The sequence below is a fragment of the Dendropsophus ebraccatus genome, chromosome 2, assembly GCF_027789765.1.
Source record: "Dendropsophus ebraccatus isolate aDenEbr1 chromosome 2, aDenEbr1.pat, whole genome shotgun sequence".
Lineage (NCBI taxonomy): Eukaryota > Metazoa > Chordata > Amphibia > Anura > Hylidae > Dendropsophus > Dendropsophus ebraccatus.
In genome coordinates this window covers 87109593-87132043 of record NC_091455.1, presented here as the reverse complement: position 1 = coordinate 87132043, position 22451 = coordinate 87109593, and the positions used below count along the sequence as shown (strand labels likewise).

The following is a 22451-nucleotide window of genomic DNA, read 5'->3' as shown; positions in this document are numbered from 1 at the left end:
GTGTAATATTGCCAGTGTTCAGTCAATGAACAAGCAAATGCTGATCTCACTTGTTTGATAATCATTGTTCGAAATACAGAAATGGAGGGATACACAAACGGTCCTGTGATTGTTCACACAGCCAGTCTGATAGCAAACAATGTAAGACAGCTTAGTACATATGAATAAACAACAAACACTGTACTTCAATTGTAAGTCCTTCCACACTAATCAGAATCCACCAAAGTCCATTTTAACAACAGTCTTAAGTCTTAAAGGGGTTGTCCAGCAAAAATCTTTTTCTTTCAAATCAACTGATATCAGAAAGTTTTATAAATTTGTAATTTACTTCTATTAAAAATTCTCAAGTCTTGCCATACTTATTAGCTACTATATGTCCTGCAGGAAATGTTGTTTTATCTTCAGTCAGACACAGTGCTCTCTGCTGACATCTCTGGCTGAGACAGGAACTGTCCAGAGCAGGAGAGGTTTTCTATGGGGATTCATAGAAAACTGAGACAGAGTTCCTGTCTCGGCCAGAGATGTCAGCAGAGAGCAGTGTGTCAGACTGAAAAGAAAACATTTCCTGGATGACATATAGGAGCTAATAACTATGGGAAGACTTGAGATTTTTTAATAGAAGTAAATTACAAATCTATATAACTTTCTGATATCAGTTGATTTAAAAGAAAAAGATTTTCGCTGGATAACCCCTTTAATAGCAAAGAGTGTGACCAGAAAAATGGCTACACCGTAATGTATGATAATACCTTGGAGAAGACACATACTCATATATCGTACAGGACATGCTCACAGGCTGGTGTATCAACATCCCACAGTACAAACCAACCGACCTCACGCTTCGGAGGATAAACTCTTCCTTCCCCATGCTCGAGGGGCAAGGAACGCCTTATATATCTATCTTAGTCCACACAGTAACCATTAATGAATCAGGATACAAATAGATACATATTCACACATATATTTAAAAAAAACTTACATATAAGAGGCATGATCTGCAGAGAAGGACAATAACAACACATATTTTACAATTAAATGCATAAACCCTTACAAAAATGCTTTGACGCTGCACACTTAATTCAGCCCATTAGGACTAAGAATGTCCAGCTTGGTGATCCAGAATGTTTCTTTACGGAGCAATCGATTCTCCTCACTGTCACCACACACTTCAGGTTGTTTTAACACCTGCCACCTCAAACTGCACACATTCTGCCTGCTTTCATAAAAGTTTTGCGCTACCAATGTCTCGGCAAACTCCATAAAGAAATATTTTGGATCACCAAGCTGGACATTCTTAGTCCTAATGGACTGAATGAAGTGTGCAGCTTCAAAGCATTTTTGTAAGTGTTAATGCATTTAATTGTAAAGAGATGTGTTGTTGTGAGTGTTGTTTGTCTTGTCTTTGTTTATCGCCCGTTCTTTGACATGCTTTGGACACTCAGTGTAAAAGGTGCCTTACTTAGCCTACATCTTTATCTGCATATCCTGAAGTTTACTTCTCCTGTTTGGTCCATGCCGTTTTCTCTAACTTTCTGCTGTAGTGCCCATTACATGGTAATAGGGGCGTATTGTGCCTTTTTGTTATTATAACTGTATTTTCTGGAAAATGTTTAAATAAATTCTTTAACAACAACACATTTTTTTCTTTTTTTTTTATTCTCCTCCTGTGCAGATCATGTGTCTTTTCTATGTAAGTTTATAATGTATATGTGAACATGAATCTTATTGTAACCTGGTCCATTAAAATGTCACTGTTGGGTTTTTTTGTTTTTGTTTTTTTGCAGAAATAAGTACAGGCGATATTAAGAAAGTTTGTAATTGAGTTCATTAGGCAACTATGCCATTATCTCCATTCAAAAAGACTTTCCCCAGGTCCCTTCCCCCCCCCCCCCCCCTCCTCTCTCTCTCTCTCATATTCACTGCTCATTATCAGGAAATCGCGATTCTTTTACATCAGTTGTGCCCTGTGTGTTCTATAGAGAGGGGAGGGGGGAGGAGGGAGATTAGTTGCCAGCAGAGAACAAAGGATTACACAGCAGAAACTGTGTGAAAGCCCGCATTCAGAGGTCAGAGAGGTCAGTGCTGACTACAGAGTAGATAGCCTGGTAATGTAGCTGTAAATTATCTCTTTGCATTGATAAAAATGCATTTTTTGGATAATAAACCCAATTACAAAGTTTCTTAAAATCGCTTGTACTAGGGTCACTATGTGGACTAAGATAAATAAGGTGTTCCTGGCCCCTACAAAATGTCCGCAGCGGGAGGTAAGATGGGATGTTGATACACAAGCCTGTGAGTGTGTCCTGTACGATATACTATGAATAAATCTATAGCAATGGAATAAAGTTTTGTGATTATATTTCTTCTCTAAGCAGAGTGGCTCAGTAAACATATGCCAATTTCAGCACTCGTATCAGATGGGGTCAGACTGTGTAATATAGCCCTAACCCTTAAGCCCCTATTCCACGGGTCGTTTAAAGGAGCAATATCGTTCGTATTCGGCCGATATCGGCCGCTACGAACGATATTCGTCCCGTGGAATAGAGTGCAATGATCAGCCGACATCGTTTATGTCGGCTGATCGTTGCAGTCGCTTGTTTTTCAACATGTTGAAAAACAAGCGACTGATATAGCAGCCATCTGCTGCCGTCGCTCCGTTGAATAGGAGCGTCGGCAGCAGATGCTGCTATATCTTATGGGCTGCCCGGACGATCAGCGATCCTCCGAGCAGCCCCTCCCGCACTCACCCGTTCGCTGCAGCCGCGTTGAATAGCGGCTGCAGCGAGCGGGGAACGAGGAGCAAACGAGCGCTAATAGCGCTCGTTTGCTCCTCCAAACGACTAGTGGAATAGGGGCATTAGTGTCTGCTAGATGCAGTAAGAGAAGGTATAGTTTAAAAGGTATAGTGCAGCATCAGGGTTAGTCGAAATGACAACAAGACTAAAAAAAAACTTGTCGCCATTTGCAAATTCTTGGTCAAACTGGCAAACATTTTGGTTGACATCTGGGCAACTGGTACTGAGTCTGCACATCAGCAATTCAATCAATTCAAACATATATGTTAGTGCTTCTTATTCCAGCTGAAGAAGCACCACACTTTAAAGTTTGCGTCTAAGTGGTTGGCAGTCAAGGACAGGAATACAGTAGAAAATAATTCAAATCACATCATTTCTAATATTAATAATATCTTCAGAAGTAATAATGCTCATGTTTTGCCATTGCTATGACACATGGCAGGGTATACTCCAGTGATTAATTAGAGTAATTACAGGGGAGGACGAAGGATTAGCTGATGGCTGCAGGATTTCTGCATCACTGTTTACACCTTTGTTGTTTAAGGTTCACCAAGCCACAGTCTTACATAACATGAATGTCTGTTCCCTGAATGTAATGAAGCCATCATACACCAGAGTATATACCCTCCTACATATTGGTAAGTGTAAACATAAACTAAGCAAGTATCATACTGACGTTTTTTTTTTAAATGTCATGTTATTTTTATTGGAATCTTCTTAAATAGTTTTATTCATTAAAGTCTTTATTATAATTACAAATCCTCAGACAGAAATATTCTACTAGTAAGAATTGCTGATTAGATATAATCATTTTTACCAGCTCATTCACAGATCATTCCATTTTCGATCTTCAGCATTTAAATAACACGAGTAAAGTTATGCTTTAGCTTTGTGCACGTACTAAAGAAGTTTAAAGAAAAACCTGGGGACACACATAGTGTGATGCTGCAGGACAAATAAGACAGGTATAGAGCTGCTCACCTTGGGCGGTCGTGCTCAGAGCATAGCACCACCAGAAGCTTTATACATATAATTGCCATCTGCCGCCTTCTACATGGATCTGGATAACTGGTGATGTGTACAGAGGGTTACCCATTCAAGATACGTTGTCTTTTTATTAAAGTGTTTAGTGTTAAGATTTACACTATAGCTCTGGAGTTTCAGTGACGCCGCATCACTCTCTGCCTGCCAATCAGTACCTGGTCCCACATCCTTCCATAGGATTTTCCACCTGGGCATCTCTCCTCTATGCTTTAGGTTTGCATTTGAAAGGCGATAAAGGAAAGAAGGAAGTGTCTAGCAGTATAGTGACTCTTCTATGCTACCCTACCTGAGGAAAGCACTGGAAAGAACACTGCTATATACAAACTAAGCTTTCACAACAGGCTGAGGTTTCATTTCTAGAGGATTACAATGAAAGGCAAAGATTGTGAACCCATTGTGTTTGGGGCTGCTGATTGTCCCCTAATGGCAGATGTCTATGGAAAGAAGATGGGACACAACTAAAAAGTGGTGGGCTCAAAGGAAAGTTATGAACATCTCCAACCTCACCCCAAATATGTACAGAGTGTAGATGATGGTTACGGGAGGACACACTGATTAGCCATACTGTAAAAAAAAAAAAAAAAAAAAAACACAATGGGACCACAAAACTATCTACGTAAGTAATAAAAATGCAGGATGGGATGGCATGGCACGGCGGAAGTACGTCATCACGCGCGTGCGTACGTGTGCACGCGCCGGCGCCACCCGGAAGTGCGAACTGACCTCCAGAGCCCGGCGGGTGCGCGAGCCAACCATCCACTGCTGCAGCCTACAGGAGGAAGCTGGGCCAGCAGTCTTCTTCGGTGGCCTTCATGTGAAGGACTTATACCGACAGGCATCACCCGGGCACATGGTAAGAGGACCAACGGGAGACCCTCAGCTCTATCTTCGGAACTGTCCTGGTGTTCGTAGCGGTGCTCCTGCACCACCACCTCCTGCTCGCCTGACAGGAAACTGAACTGGGGAGGGTGGGAAGTCCGGCCTACTTATGGAAATTTTCTGGTGACTGTTTCCTGTCTGACGAGAAGGAGGTGGACGCTCTCCATGGGTGCTGTCATAGGGCGAAAAGGGAAACATCAAACTCCAAGCCAGACCCAAAATAAACAAGACCGCTACATATAATCACACTTCCAGGCCAGGTCCTTAAATTATTTCAGACCAAAAAGACTTGACCCTAACTAGACCTCAGACCTGACCCCTTAATTATTTTGGACCCCACCCTAAAAATATTCAGAGTTGAGATCAGACAAGATGAAAAGCAGTAAGTTATTTACCCCCCCCCCCCCCCCCCCTACTTCTACTTTTGTGTTTAGGGCCCTGCAAGCAGGTTTTGACACCAGCTAGCAACCAGAGTGGCTTGGTCTTAAAGGTCCTGAAGGGGATTGTGTAAGACCCCTGGTCTGTGAAGCATGATCACAACTTCTACTCCTACAGTTATAGAGTTTCATCTATGGTACAATGTAGATGTTGTAAATGATGTTGACAGATGCGCACTCCTGGTGTTAACACACTCTCTCTGCTGCCTCCTCTGTGGGATCTGCTGTTGGCACAGGTGTTATAGGCATCTCCTTAGGCTTTTAGTTGCATTTTGATCATGTGCAATAGTTTATACTATTATCTGTAAAAACATTTACATTTTTCTTATTGCTAAGGGTGCATTCGCAATGAGGAAAAGAGGCGGAAATTCCTAGTGGAATCCACACCACAGACTCCACTTGGAATCCCCCGCCTGCCTCACTGTCTCAATGGTATGCATAGGGCGCCTCCACTCTCCGCTCAAAGAATTGACATGTCAATATTTTGAGTAGAGAGCCGCAGAGAGTGAAGGTGCCCTATACATAGCATTGAGACAGTGAGGCAGGTGGGATTCCTATCTCAGTCCGTGGCGCTTAGAATTTCCCCCTCTTTCCCTCAGTGTGAACGCACCCTAAAAGGTGCATTCCTTTTAAATGTCTAAAAAGATAGCAAATTTCCAGCACAGAAACCATGTTGCTGCTGCACAAGTGGCAGTACTCCACTATACTTCTCCCACATGGACAGACTGCAGGATTATTTACAGGCTCCCAACAGTGTAAACTGCCCAAAGCAACCAATCACAGCTCCTCCTTCATTTCACCAGAGCTGAAAGCTGAGCTGTGATTGGTTGCTGTGGGCAGTTTACACCAGTCTATATTTTACACCCTTTGATTAATCTCCCCCCTATGCACAATACTGCGCAACATTGTGAAACAACAGCAACTGCTGCAGCCTGTTTAGTTATGTCATTTGTCACTATAACATGTCAGAAGTTAAATAAATATTTTGGTAATGTTTAAAAATGGAGGCATAAAGGACAGGAGCACATCATTGCCTGTATAGTGAGCTTAACAGCTTGCAAGAAGCAGTATACAATTGAGTGAGATGGTTTCTGTACTCACTTTGTTATTTGCAGGTGGCTGCTGTAAAGCAAATCTCTGGAGCTGCTGCTTTAGCAAAACAGTGAAAATAATCGATCCCATAAACATTAAAATATCATTTTTAAAAAATGCAGTAGGAAAACAAAAACACATAAAAAGAGAATATGGCTCAGTACTGTATATAGGTTTACCAGTATCAAAAAAGAAACGTACACATTCCCCAGCCTGTTATGATGTTTATAGGCTAATAAGCAGTAGTAACAGGCTACGAGAAGCACCACATCTAGAAAAAAGCTGCCATATTTTTTAATCTCATACAGCCTGTTTAATCAAAAGTAGAGTTTCATTTTAATATACAACTTTATATTGTGTGTAATGTAATAATTTTATAATGCGTTTGGGACTATTTGTTGTGGGGGTTAATTCAAAGTAATACAAAGTAATGTAAAACATGTACAATCCGTCTGCTTTTTTGTTTAATATTATTAAGCTTTCCAATATACATAAAATAAAAATATAATAGCCACAGCTTCTTTTGGAGACATGGCTGAAGAACTTATTTTTTTATACATTTTCCATTGTTTTACATTTCTCCTACGTAAACCTATTCCAATAAGGGCGTACGTTGCATTCAGAAACTCTTCAGACCCTTTCACTTTTTTACACTTTGTTATGTTGCTACAATAAGAAAAAAAAAAAGTTTTCCACTTGCTTAGCCCTGATTTGCCGAGCAAGCTAGAAGCCATGTGATGCGCTCCAGCCAATGAAAAGGCTGCCGGTGCACATGCGCACCAGCAGCCTTTTCTCTCCCATTCACTGCTCTGCAACTCAGAAGTGATGGAGACCCAAGGACAGCGGACGAAGATGGCGGGGACGTGGGCGGTGGGATGGGAGATTCAAACGGAGATTGTCACCGGATGGATGGTAAGTATATATGCTGTAAGTGTCTGTTTTTGTTGTTTCTTTAGTTCTGTTTTTTTTTTTTTAGGGGGGGGGGGTCCGCCAAAGCGGACATGGTATTACATGGTATCATAATCCAGGGGAAGAGCCTGTTAAGTTAGCAAGCAAGGGGCAGCGGGAAAGGCCGCCCAGCAATCCTTAGGTCTTTCAGGCTGCCCATTGAAGTCAACGGTGGTCTACTGCTGTGGCTTCTGTTACACAGGGCGACGAACAGCAGACTGTTGCTGACATTGTCATTTTTCATGTTGAAAGACCACGATCAGCCGACATTGTGCATGACTGTTTCCTATCAACATGCGTTATTACACTAAACTAATCAGCCTGAACAAAGAGTAATCAGCCAAGTAAGGCCAATAATCGTTTAGTGTAATAAGGCATTTAGGCCAGTGTCCAGACCACAAGACCATTGGGGCCAAGGCAGCCAAGGGCACAAGCAGCACCATCAGTTAGAACATCTACAGTGACAGGCAGTCCTGAAACACAGTCGCAATTAGACTGTCCAAAACAAGCATTAGTATTGTCACAACTCCCAACTCCCACCATGATAAATGACATTATAGAGAATAGTGGTGATTATAAACCATGTGAGGAGGTCTAAAAGCTACATATGTGACGCATGCTGGCTGTATGTTATAGCCATTACATTAGGATCCAGTTAATAAAATATTTGACCAGATATTTCAGGCTAATGTTGATTATGGCCTACAAATGATTAAGGTTATATTGTAGATATCCAAATGGCCCTTAGCAGACAAAGGTTTTCCACCTGTGATATAGAACAATTCTATGCATAGTACAGGAAAAGACATAATTTAACAAAACCAAACCGTAAAGTTACAGAGCCTTACAAAGTTTTCCAGCTGTGACAGGGATCACATGTGAGGTGATGACCCAGCAGAAGGAGAGATTCAAACTCCCTGGGCTGTTATAGAGTCCAGTCCACAAGCCCGTCATGTCATTATCAACTTAAACCCATGAAATATCCCAGACTGACATATGAATGTTTTATCTTGCAAGATGTACTTGTCTACTTGTATGCATTACACTATGTAATACCCCAGGCACTCTCATATCTCCACTGAGAGCCCTGATACTGAGTCTGATACATTTCCTAACACACCCACATAGCTGATATCACTATGTAGTGAGTTCAACGACCATGATCTAAGTTAACAGCAAATACCACAATACATCCATGAAAGAACAGTGTAAATAGCCTCCACTAAAACTTTCCTACAGTTTGGTTATACGGCTCCTATGCAGACCTACATGTCTTCAAGGTAACTTCTGGATAACCTACAGACAATAGAAGAGCAGCAAATATAAGAGGCATATCTGTACACTTATACAGTGTTGGTCAGTAGTCAATGCTAAAGATCCTACACAAAAACAAGCAGACCAAGAACGAAATACTAAAAATGATACAACACTGTAAAACAGTTAAAGAAAGTTTCAATGTTTACTGGTGTGTCAAACAACTTCCCTCTATGTGACAACCTATGTGATTCCTAGCATATTTCTCAATCACTTCATTTACTAAAGTGACTATCCCATCCAAAAAATGGCTACTAGGTGTCTCACTTATCTTCAAACTGTTGTCCAATGCTTGTTGTTAGGCTCAGTCTGCCTCTAGTAGCAGAGAAATCAGGACAGAACACAGGAAGTTTGGGTGGGGCTTAGCCAGTGCTGTGAGGTAGGGCTGTCCCCAGTATGTAACACAGTGCTGCCTCAGGAATGTAATCTCCCCACCCCCACCCCCAGGCTTGTTATTATCACAGTAGTGCTGTGCTTAGTGTTCCATTCCTTAATGTTCTGATGCTGTTTCTTTCATTTCTGCTCACACAGTAGTGCATGTACTGCACTAATCTTCTTTTGTTACAGTGCCAAACTGTCCAGTCCAGTGCAGTTTTTCTTGCAGTATCTTATGGCATAGCAAAGGGGAGTAGGTGATGTGCTGTGATAGGCCAGAGAATAAAAGAAAGGAGTTCCATGTGTGTGTACTACTTCCAAACATGTAAATTCTGGTCCGTCTTTCTGAAATGGAGTGAATGGGAAAAAGCTGTGCAACACGGAAGGGACTCTCACAGGCCCAATAACTGCAGTGAGAGTACTAAAATCATCTTGTCACCATTAACCATGCAAGGTTTTAAAAAATTTTTGAAACAAATGACATACCTAAACCACAAAACTGAAAATTACCTGTATCATCAGGCTAGGCTATCCATATCAGATTGAAGGGGGTTTGACATGATTAAAAAGGCTGTGGAGCTGCCCCCTTTATTGCCAAAAACTAAAATCATTTTTGTGTTTTTTTAGGTAAGTACATTTTTTTTTTTTTTAATAAAATGTCAGAGTATGTACTTAATGTTTAGCTTTCTGTCTATTTTACAGGCCTAAAATAGACAGATATAGATAGATAATAGATAGAAGATAGATAGAAAGACACAGATAGACAGATAGATAGATAGATAGATAGATAGATAGATAGATAGATAGATAGATAGATAGATAGTTTATCTCTACTTTAGGCTGAGCTCACACCTGCACTGGAGGTTCTGTTGGGAGCCTCCACTGCAGATTTAGTGACACATGTTATTACAGAGTTGCACGTATTATTAAAGAGCAGAGAAATGGAAAGAAAAATGTAAGTGTGAACAGTACTTTAGTGTTACGTTTGCAATTACACCTTTAACAACATAATTGAACTTAGAACTTTTCATTTTGTTAGGTGAAAATGTACAGAAATAGCAGAACACCACCTTCATTGGTTGCTCTCACTTGTACTCCAAAGTAGTTCATTCTTATCCAATGTGTTTCTTTATAACACTCAAGAAGAACTACATATGGAGGTGACAATATATTTATATCTGTTTTGCACAAGACCAAGTCTGGTTGTAAAGAGGTTAAGATAGAGAAAATGGAAAACACATGAAATTCTACATGTAGAGGACATACTCTATGAAATCAGTATGCAAGCTGTATATCATTGGAGGATGAAATACAGACCACCTTACTCTTGGGATTGATTTATTTGTAAAGGAAGCTGGAAGTACGGAAGCTAAAATTAAGATGAGGAGTTCTGGGAGCTCATGACATCACCAGGCCACAGACATACTGTGGATAAGAAAGGGCTGTATGCGTGACAGCTGTGGTGCTTACCACATCCCCCATCTTATAGCTTTTAGGTTTGGAAAAGTTCATGTATCAAGAAGCTAAATCCAATGTCTGCTAATTCTCTGAAACCTCCTTTGGGAGGTCACAAATAAGACATATACTAGAAAGTTGAACTTTATGCAACGTCAAGACCTCCAATCTACATGAAGACATGACAGAGTACGAAATCCATGACAGTGGCGCACCTCTAGAATTTAGGAGACAGGCTAGAAGCCGTAAAGACTATGTACAACTTTGAACTGAAAATTTTCTTTTTCTTAAAGTGTCACTGCCGTTATAACTTTCAAAATCTAAATCAGCAGGGGATGTGATATAAAGCAAGTTTGCAATTTACATTCATTATTTTTTGTTATCATGCTGTAAAAAAAAAAGTTATACTCACCTGGCTGAAAAAAAGAGACCAAATGCAGGAAGTCCCGGCCAGTACAGAGTGTCACGGCTCAATGTGTCCATCAATCACATGACTGCCTGCTCTGTGAGCGCTCAGATGGCCTGGGGTACACAGGACTTCCTGTTTTTAGACTCTTTGGAAAAAAAGAAGAGAGTCAGAATACAGGAAGTGCCGTGCTTTCCATGGTAATTAAAAAAATGTATGCAAATTGCAAACTTGTTTTATATCACATCTATTGTTGATTTAGATTTTTAAATGATAATGACAGCTACAGATACACTTTAAAGCAAAAAGTCTAAATAGTTTTCATTAAAAAGTCTTTCACCTGGCTATTTGTACTCCTGAGGTGTGCCTAACTGCCTTCCCTATATCAGGCCCTGAATATGCAGCTATGGGGTCTTTTAATACAAAAGTTTGCTCTAAGACCCATCAACACAGTTGGTTTAAAAGGCAGTGAATATAACAGGGCTGCAGTGTATGCACTGAGATTTGTCTAAAACCATGTTTACTATCCACAGCTGCAGCATACATCTGATGATCCAACAAGGCACAAAGCCAAAAGGTATACATTTATTTCATTTGCTTTTTTTTTATATAGTAGCATATCTCTAGAAAGCACATCAAAGCATATGAGACAAGTATCTCACCTGATGCTCAAATAGATGTAAAAATGTAATTCACATCTAACTTTATCAATCACGGTCATATCTCACATTGCATCTTGAGTGCCAAGTGAAAATAAGATCTGTTTCCCTGAAGAAATAGCTCCCTGCTTTTTTCTGTCTTCATTAGACATTTAGACAAGACATTCCAACAGTATCATACTGCCATCTAGTGGTACAAGGGTTTATTTTATCAGTATTGAAAATGTATAGTGCATAGTGTATATGCATATTGAAAATGTATAGTCATGACCATCAATATTGTGAAGGACAATATAATATATTCTTTTCATATGTGGTATCTATTTTAAAAGACATCCAGTACAATAGGAAATACCAATTTATGATCATACTGAGATACTTTCTTATATTTGTAAGCCTGCATCAGATTTTCAACTTTGACTTCTACTTTAAACATTAATAATTGCTAGGTTGTATCCAAAACAAATAAAACAATGGCCTAGCTTTACTAATGTGTTTCCCCCAGCATATTGGCTTAAGAGGTGGTGTACTTGACTTTTCTCCACATTAAGGGTAGGTCCTCACATAAAGGAATCACAGCGGATTTCACAATGTGAGTTTGCAGCAAAATCCGCTGTGATTCCCGTACTGTCAGTTTGAATAGGTTTACATACTCGCAGCTGAATTTTCATTCTGCTGCAAGTATGTAAGCGCTGTACCCCTTAACTTTACCTGTAGGCACTCCGGCTTGCTCTCTGGCTCCCTGGTGTCCCACTCAGCCAATCAGTGGCTGCAGCATTACTATATTGAAAAAGGTATTTTACCTTTATTTTATGGGGTGTCCACATAGCCTGAGACTTGCATTTGTGCCACTGAATCACAAAGCGCCAAGTATAGACTACAAGCTAGAGAAACTATCAATTGTTTTTCCTTAATGACAACATATCAGTGCCCCTGTCTGAATTAAGCAGCAGTCAAGTGCATGCATTGCTGATCCATTCAAGATCTATGGGACCACTGAGAGTATGTGCTGTACCAGGCTGGATATCATCGGCAGTCCCATAAATTTGGAATGGAGGAGCAGTGCATGCATTTAATTGCTACTCCACCAAAACATGGGCAATTGGGACACCCCTTCTTGTGACCAGTGGGTATCCCAGTCAGAAACCCTCACTTAGAAACCCACTGATCTGTCACTGTCATTATGGGATAACCCCTCTAATAAATTAAAAACATATACAATATAAGAAATACAGTAATTCTTTGCATAGAGACAATAGTGAATACTTCCAGTTAATGCTATGACAACTGTACACTTCAAGTGAGCATAACTTACTATATGTGTTTCCTAACCTTTCTTTGTTTAACTATTCCAGAGCTTGGCCTCCATATCTTGTGAGGTATGTGGCTACCTATAACTAAATATAATGAGTCACTAGAGTCCACACATTAGGATGATCCTACCTGTTTTACATGGTACACCTAAAAGATTAAGGGCATGTTAAAGGACGACTCCCTTGAAAAAACTTTTTTCCCATTTACAGTATTGAAACACATTACAAAGTTATATAACTTTGTAATGTGCTTCAATTAACTATCTGCCCCCCCCTTCCCTATCTTACCCTCCTTGACCCCCCCCCCCCCCCCACCACCACCACCAGGAAGTGTAGGAAACTCACACCTAATTACTGTCGACGCCAGGCTGCTCTCTAAGCTCAATCTTGTGAAAATGTCGTCATCAGGAGGAGGGCTGCTCTAGGTCCTGTTACACCAGCCTCCCCCTCTCCTGCCTTGTCAGGTGACTCAGCTTGCTCAGCTCCGATTGACTGAGCAACTGCAAGCCATCTGACCTTGTGCAGCAACAGAAAAGGCTGCTTGCTGTAAGTAAATGATTTCTCCTGCTTCTCTTCACTGACTTATTACAGCACATACAGTAAACTCTCCCAGCCATGAGGACAGTCAGAAACTCTGAAACTGAGTCAGTGTGTAAAGGAGTCTTATCTGCTTCTCTTTCCTCTGTGACTCTCTCCCTGCAACTTATCAGCTACAGGGGACCCCCCCCCCTCCCTACTCTCCCCCCAGTTAGGGACAGCCATCCTGCAGCTTTTACATTGAAATGTACTATACATTACTTACATTGCAAAGTGAAAGTGTGTCTGTGCAGGCTGAGAACCTGTGTGCTTTGGGGCATGATTGAATAGAGAGAGAGGGCAGTGTTTAGTGCACCAGGGGAAATGAATGGAGGGATAGGTACTTGCAAGAGGGGCGGAAATTAGACATCACAGGAGCCAAAGTGCATCATGGGAATCCTAAACCACTAGGTAAGGAAGAAATGAAGATGCAGACCTGAACTCATTGAGGCTATGAACGGCAGAATATTCAAACAGAGACGGACTTAGGAGGAAAGGTAACTATGAAAACTGTGTTTGTAACAGTTCTTTTTTATTTTACTAAGCATGGGAGTTGTCCTTTAAGTGACGGTTCCCTTCATAATGTGCCTATATACATTCCAGCAAAAAGCAATGTTTATCTGTATTCTTATATACAACTGCTCTTTAGCCTTTGGCTCTAGGGCACAGTGATGATCAGTGTATGGAGCATAGGTGTATAAAGAACAACTACACAACTACAGTAGCCCCCATCCACTTCTGGTCTCATCATGTCATCACCTTCCCTATCTGGAATACTGTGTCCAGTCCACATATTTTTTACTGCTCCACTAGGGGGCTGATCAGACTTTGCCTCAGGGCAGAGCCTGATCATCTTTTGTAGCCATGACACTTCACAAGAGCCCTGATGATGAATAGAGGGAGATTTCTCCCTCTGTTAACCCTGCTAGATGCTGTGGTAGCACTAACAGCAGCATTTATAGTGTTAACTGTCGGAATCAGAGCGAGGTTACTAACAGTTGAGGTAGATGCCCGGCTATCACTGACACTGTAGGGACCAACAGCAGAGATCACCAGGGGAGGGGATATACTACATCTTTGCAATTTACTTCATTTATTTTTGCCTGTTTTCTATATGGAATACAATGGCTCATGGCCTGCTGGAGCTGCAATGTTAAAATCAAAACTGACAGCATACATAAGACAAGCATTAATATATATTTGCTGGGGTTTTGTATTTTTAAATAACACCATAGATACACTTTAAGCAAACTTCTGCTCAGAAACTAGAGGCTAGAGAAGTCAGGTGGCCAGAATGCAGAGCCTTATGTGAACATATGTGCCAGCTGAAGATGCCATTTCTCTCCTCTAATATCTAGCATGTAGCACATCTCATCAGCTAATTACCAGCCTAATGAAACCATTTATCATCTGCTTATGCTTCATAAAAATAGAGTCTCTGGAATAACATATGTGAAATTTATTGTAGTTTAATTAAAAGCTGAGAATAGAATCAGCAATATCTGGTATAATGGATGTTTCCCATCCCACTCACATAGAGACAGTTGTCAATGTCAGCACCAGCTTCCAAAAACGGTAAGAACCAAATAACACTGAAAGGAAGCACAATATGTTACCTATGTATTTCCAGATTTCTAGCGTAAAAGGCCTCTACACAAGCAACAACACCATTTTGGCAAAGTTCGCACGCAACATTCTAAGGCTTACCTGTACCCTTCAATTCCTTCTTATGTCCCTAACCCCACCCTCGCAGGAGAGAAGGCACAACGCCCAAAGTGTCTGTCCACTTTTCTCTCTGTACGTCCTGAACTCCACAAGATCTCTGATGGTGTCCAGTAGTACCTGGAGCTTCTATGGATGAGACTAGTTCCCCCAGTACTTCCCACAGATGTTTAACTGGACTGAGATTTGGGGACAATATTATTTCTCATGTTACTCAAGCCATTCCTGAACTATTTCTGTAGTATTTAAAGGGCCATTATCATGCTGTCCTAATGAATGACCAGTGAAGTAAAGTACCCAGCCATTTACATGATGTAGGATAACTTAATTCATGACATCAGACAACCTTGTTCCATTGCTCCATGGTTCTGATTCTGATACTTGAATGCCCACTGTAGAGTTCACCAATAGACAGGGGTCAGCATGGGCTCTCCGACTGGTCTGCAGCTACACAGCCTCCACACAATGCAAGCTATGATGCACTCTTCTAACAACTTTTTATCATTAGAAGGGGCAGGCAGGCCACAGGCAGATAAGCACTCTATAGGAAGGAACTTACTGCGCCTAGCGTGGGCATTGCAGTATGCATCTACAGTTCTCAGGAGCAGGTGTGGACCTGTGTCATGATTTACGCCTGTGAGCGGGGGTAAATCATGATAAACCCCCAAACAAAGGAATGTTTCATCAGAAATAAACTACTGTTTAGACCAAGTCTATAGCTTAAAGATATCTAAGAATTTTAGTGTTTTTTTTGTTTATGTCACTATCTATATTTTAAAATAAAATCCTAAATCTTGTAGTTTTCACTCTGGTCACTGATACTTCCTGTTCTGTACAGATCACTTTTCAGTAGTGCTCTCATTATGGTTAACACACCTATATATTAAATATGCCACTGACAACAGATGATGGACACTCACAGAGACTTCCAAACAAGTCAATGAACATCTCCAGTCTATTGTTTCCTATGGTCCATTTGACTGCTGCAAAAAGCAAATCATATCTGTAAAACTTCACTGGGCAAAGTGTACTCACTTATTCTGCTACCTGCACTAGAAAATGCTGTTCTCATAACAACCAGGGCCGCCATCAGGGCAGTATTGGCGGTAGTGCTGTAAGGGGCCCGGGCCAGGTGAGGGGCCCGATGCTGCTGACAGGACACTGCATTGCTTAGTGACAAGAACAGACTTTTACAGACCTGTTCTTCTCACTGAGCTGCAGTCTGGGGGTCCTGCTCCCTCCCCTGTGCTGTGTGGAGATGTTACCGGGGCCACCACGCTCCTGGCTTTCACAGACTTCTTCCTGCCCCGTGCAGATGAGGAGGGGGAGGGGCGGTAGTGTGGTGCAGGTGAGAAGGAGGAGGACAGAGGATCTGCAGGTGCTGGGAAGATGTAAGGAGCTTCCTAAGGAAATGTAAGTGCCTGTTTGTATGTTTGGGAGTGTGTGTGTATGTGTGTGTGTGTGTGTGTGTGTATGAATGAATGAATGTGTGTGAATGAATGTGTATGTATGTATGTATGTGTGAGAGTGAGTGAGTAAATGTGTGTGTGTGTGTATGTGTGTGTGTGAATGAATGAATGTATGTGTGAGAGTGAGTGAGTGAATGTGCGTGCGTGTGTGTGTGTGTGTGTGTGAATGAATGTGTGTATGTGAAAAGTGTGCTCTGACCTGCAGAGGGAGCTGTAGCACTCCGGGCAAGCTGCTCTTCCTGCAGGTCAGGGCACCCGCTGCTGGGCTGTTCGCCTGCCCGTCCCCAGGAGACCAGAACCGCTGTGCGCCCCCATCACCTCATCCCACAGAGTAATTCATGGGAAGGCTCCTCCGTGTCATGTGATGAAGAGTTCATGACAGCGCGCTTGTTTGCTGACAGGGATGCTGCAGCTGTTGGTGCTGCCTAATTCAAACATGGCGGCCAGGTGAGCGTGTCCTGTGAGTCCAGCAGGCACTGTGTCCCGTGCCATCGCACATGCTGGGCTCATGCTCTCCCAATGTCACCCACACTGATGATGTCTCCTCCCGACTCCCATACACTGAAGAGGTCAGAAGTGAGAGACACCTGAGAGGAACATGTGCTGGGCCGGTGTAGCAGAGCTGAGTTAGTAGACATGCTGGGAGCTGGAGGACTGTCATGTGGTGTCAGAGAGGGTTCTCCCATTCTGTGTGTATCCAGCTGGTGCAACACTACAACTTCCAGCATGCACTGACAGCTAGCCTGTGACAACACTACAACTCCCAGCATGCACTGACAGCCTGTGACAACACTACAACTCCCAGCATGTACTGACAGTGCATGCTGGGAGTTGAAGTGTTTTCACAGGCAGTCAGTACATGCTAGGATTTGTAGTGTTGTCACAGGTTGTCAGTACATGCTGGGAGTTGTAGTGTAGTCATAGGCTGTCAGTGCATGCTGGGAGTTGTAGTGTAGTCATAGGCTGTCAGTACATGCTGGGAGTTGTAGTGTAGTCATAGGCTGTCCCTACATGCTGGGAGTTGTAGTGTAGTCATAGGCTGTCACTGCATGCTGGGATTTGTAGTGTTGTCATAGGCTGTCAGTGCATGCTGGGAGTTGTAGTGTTGTCGCACGTTAGCTGTCAGCCTGTGACAACACTACAACTCCCAGCATGTACTGACAGTGCATGCTGGGAGTTGAAGTGTTTTCACAGGCAGTCAGTACATGCTAGGATTTGTAGTGTTGTCACAGGTTGTCAGTACATGCTGGGAGTTGTAGTGTAGTCATAGGCTGTCAGTGCATGCTGGGAGTTGTAGTGTAGTCATAGGCTGTCAGTACATGCTGGGAGTTGTAGTGTAGTCATAGGCTGTCCCTACATGCTGGGAGTTGTAGTGTAGTCATAGGCTGTCACTGCATGCTGGGATTTGTAGTGTTGTCATAGGCTGTCAGTGCATGCTGGGAGTTGTAGTGTTGTCGCACGTTAGCTGTCAGCCTGTGACAACACTACAACTCCCAGCATGTACTGACAGCTAACCTGCGACTACACTACAACTCCCAGCATGTACTGACAGCTAACCTGCGACTACACTACAACTCCCAGCATGTACTGACAGCTAACCTGCGACTACACTACAACTCCCAGCATGTACTGACAGCTAACCTACGACTACACTACAACTCTCAGCATGTACTGACAGCTAACCTGCGACTACACTACAACTCCCAGCATGTACTGACTACCTGTACTACTACACGCTGCAATACTGATAACTGTTACTATGACATATCAGAGATTTCAGAAAAGGTACCGTACACTATATTTTGGCTTGTAAATCAGCAAATATTTTGGGCTGTAAAAAAACAATAATATGTCCCCCATTTTGGTAGGGGGGCCCAGACATTTTGGCTGCATGGGGCCCAAAAATTCCTGATGGCGGCCCTGATAACAACCACTAGATGGAACCATAGGAATTTTCATACAGCCTTTCCTGTGTCTCAGATTTCAGAAATCTTAAAGACTATTGACCATGCACCCAGCCCCTCTCATCATGGATGTTTAAAAAACAATTCTTAAAATTACAAGCAGATAAACTCATATAGCAGCACTCCTACCAGACTATAGGGAGAAAATACACTAAAATTGAAAATACTGATAGACTTTTAGACATTAAAGTGTCACTGTCGTGAATTTTTTTTTTGCAGAAATCAATAGTCCAGGCGATTTTAAGAAACTTTGTAATTGGGTTTATTATCCGAAAAATGCATTTTTATCATGAAAAAGCAGTTTGAAGCTCTCCCCCCTGTCTTCATTGTTCTCCTATGGAGAGAGCTAAAGAAAAGACCAAAACAGGACAACAAAGAGTTAATCTACAAATCCCTCACTCGTTATCTGTTCTGACCATCACCAGTGACCTGTCTGAGCTCGGATTACAGCTGTCACCCAGCTCCGTGCCTGTAATCCTCTGTTATCTGCTTTCTGCTGCCGGCTAACTCCCTCCTTCCTCCTCCCCCCTCCCCTCTCCCTAGAACAGACAGGGGACGTCTCCTGCAACAAGTCACAATTTTCTGATTTTTCAGAGTGGATGAAAAAGAGGAAGGAGGGGGGGACCTGGGAAAAGGCTTTTTACATGCAGATAATGGCAGATTTGGCTAATAAACCCAATTACAAAGTTTCTTAAAATCGCCTGGACTATTGATTTCTGCAAAAAAAAAAAATACGACAGTGACTCTTTAAGTAATTGTTTCAGAATCGTTCTAAAAATGATGAAACAGAAATAAAGATGAAAGTAAATCAAGTACCCAGTGGATAGACTGTGTTTCAGAACTTCACTGGGCAAAGTGTACTCACTTATTCTGCTACCTGCATCAGAAAATGCTTTTCTCATAACAACCACTAGATGGAACCATATGAATTTTCACACAGCCTCAGATTTCAGAAATCTTAAAGAATATTGACCATAGGAGAATGCCTCATGAAGGCCTTTTAGCACATGATATACAAAAATAAAGGCCTGTTACTTCATGCATATAAGGGCTCAGCCTAGGGCTATACAGTGCGCAGTACAGTTTACAGACATTCATATACAAAAAGCAGATCTCTCTAAATATTAGCCACTGCTATTATAACTACTGACAGTTGAAGTGAGCAACCTTGTCTATCTTGTAACAATGGCACCTGCTAAGGGATGGGATGTGTAAGGTAACAAGTGAACAGTTATTTTTGGAGCTGATGTGTTGAATGTGTTGGGATTGAAACAACCCTGGTGAAAAGCAAACTGATGGCTACATGACGGGGCCAGAACATCTCCAGAATGCCATGACTTCAGGTGTGTTCAGAGTATGTAGAGGTTAGCCCCTCCCACATGGAGTTTAATAAGTAACAATTGCTGAGCTGATGACAGGGTCATGAGTACCCAAGGCTCATTGATGCTAGCTAGCTGAGAAACTGGAGCACAAAAAATATATACTAGACACCTTCAAAAGTCTGGTAGAGTCAATGCCTTAAAGGAGAAGTCCGGCGAAAATTTTTATTTTAGTATTGTATTGGCCCTCAAAAGTAGCACAAAATCACCAATATACACTTATTACGGGAAATGCTTATAAAGTGCTTTTTTCCCTGCACTTACTACTGCATCAAGGCTTCACTTCCTGGATGAAATGGTGATGTCACTTCCTGGATAAAATGGTGATATCACGACCCGACTCCCAGAGCTGTGCGGGCTGTGGCTGCTAGAGAAGATGATGGCAGAGGGATGCTCAGTGTCCCTCCAGTGCCCTGTGTCCCTCAGTGTCCCCCTGCCATCATCCTCTCCAGCAGCCACAGCCTGCACAGCTCTGGGAGTCGTGTCGTGACATCACCATTTTATCCAGGAAATGAAGCCTTGATGCAGTAGTAAGCGCAGGGAAAAAAGCCTTTATAAGCATTTCCGGTAATAAGTGTATATTGGTGATTTGTATAACTTTTGAGGGGCAATACAATACTTTAATAAAAATTATCTCTGGACTTCTCCTTCAACAAATAATTTTTTCAATAAAATAACTACATAATGTTTATTTTATGTATGTCTTTAGTGATTTGCTTTGAGTTTGTTAGGCATTCGTTGGAGATTCTGGCCTCTTAACAGCTAGCCTTGGGTTAAAGAATGATTTTCAGGCTTTCATACCAGTTCGCCAAGATAGACTTACGTATGTCTTCTCAAAACTATTATAATGGTTTTCCCAGGCTTTTAGTTGATTTACACTCTTCATACAAAATGGAGGGTCTCCTACAGGTCATCAGATTCCATCTAGTCTATAGGCTTCTAAATGGTCACCCTTGTCCTAGCAGATACCACATTATAGTAACCAAATATCTTAATGCATTTACAGTGGGGAAACTACACTCCCCATGAATATCATTACTTACCATTCTCTAGGTAGACCACATTATTGTTCATTTCTTTCTTCTGTTTCACACGGACGGGTTTGTTCAATATCTGAGGCTCTGGATTTCTCTTTATTTTTGTCTTCGGTGGTTGAGGAGATATGAGATGATCCACAGTATCAGCAGAGCCTCCAGTAGATTTAGTATGACGTTCATGCCTCTGTCAACAAAAAGCATATGGTCACATGTTAGAGTAATAATGTCCAAATGTTGGGGTACATATTAAAACAGGAGGCCAAATAAGCTTCATCCGTTATCATGGCCCTTTTTTGACAGAGTGTAAACATAGGCTTTACTGTGACATAAGGGGAAATTCTTGGACTAAGTATTATTTTGAAACTTACCAAGTACAGTGGTACCTTGGTTTTCAAACTTAATTGGTTCCGGAAGGCAGTTTGAGAACTGAGCAGTGTCTTCCCATAGGAAATAATGTAAATGTGTTTAAAGGGAATCTGTCAGCTCCTATGGAGAGGGAGTGGTGATGGCTTTGGCCCGCCTCACCACTCCCCCTCCCAGCTTGTATTGAATATTCATTGCGCTCACCCGGTCAGTGTAGTGCGTGCACGCTCCCGCGGCGATTCGCGCATGCGCCGTAGTGCGTCGGAGCGGCGCAGGCGCACTGAGGGCCAAGGCCTAACCCCTCAATGGCTTTGCTCAGTACCGCTCCGACGCACTACGGCACAGGCGTGAATCGCCGCGGGAGCGTGCACGCACTACACTGACTGGGTGAGCGCAATGAATATTCAATACAAGCTGGGAGGGGGAGTGGTGAGGCGGGCCAAAGTGCTGCACGAAGCCATCAGCACTCCCCCTCCATAGGAGCTGACAGATTCCCTTTAATTGGTTCCAGCACCCACCAATAATTACCTACAGTACCCATGTAGTACATTGAAAAGTGCCCAGTTTAATCTCTACATTACATTACAGAGCAGCACTATATACTGTACAGGACATTATACACAAGAAACCTTCAACAAAACCAGCAATTATAGTACAGCAGTCACTAACTCCTCACTCATCCTTTACTGCATTCCCCCCCACCATCCCAGCTCTATAAAGTATAGGAGATGGTGGTGCACTCCAGCAGTCTTATGTACTGTATGTGAAGCCTCACCAGTGCTAAACTCACCACATACAACCCACCACCCATGTTCCCAAAAATGTTCAGATACAGAGTACTTCAAGACTGGGTGCCTGAAAAGTGTTTGGTTCTCAAACTCTTGCTTGGTTTTCAAAGCAAACTTTCCTTGAGTTCCAAGCAGTTTGAGAAGCGAGGGACCACTGTATATATCAGACATATTCAACAACTTCTCAAATTACTACATATTCCAAATCCAATAGAATCAGACTCAGTATGGTATTTTTTCAACCAAAATCAGGAGTGGGTTGAAAACACAGAAACTGTGCAAATCTTTCCATTATAATTTTTTTCTGTCGGTTCCTCTCCTGATTTTGGCTACAAATACTGATAAAAAGACTGACCAAAATACGGTGTGTGAACATAGTCTTATAGTGATTTTATGGTAGTATTTTGAATCTAATAATGTGCTACATTAAGGCTAT

At 42.0% G+C, this 22451-nt stretch overlaps 1 protein-coding gene across 2 annotated transcripts in view; it reads right to left on the bottom strand.

Moving 5' to 3' along the window:
- The window catches only part of DCDC2 (doublecortin domain containing 2), a 111825-nt gene that overhangs the window by 56038 nt on the left and 33336 nt on the right, over nt 1-22451 (bottom strand). For both annotated transcript variants that reach the window (XM_069957930.1, XM_069957931.1), the window contains exon 7: nt 20871-21048. In XM_069957930.1, the coding sequence (XP_069814031.1) occupies nt 20871-21048 (178 nt within the window). The remainder of the gene's footprint in view (nt 1-20870; nt 21049-22451) is intronic.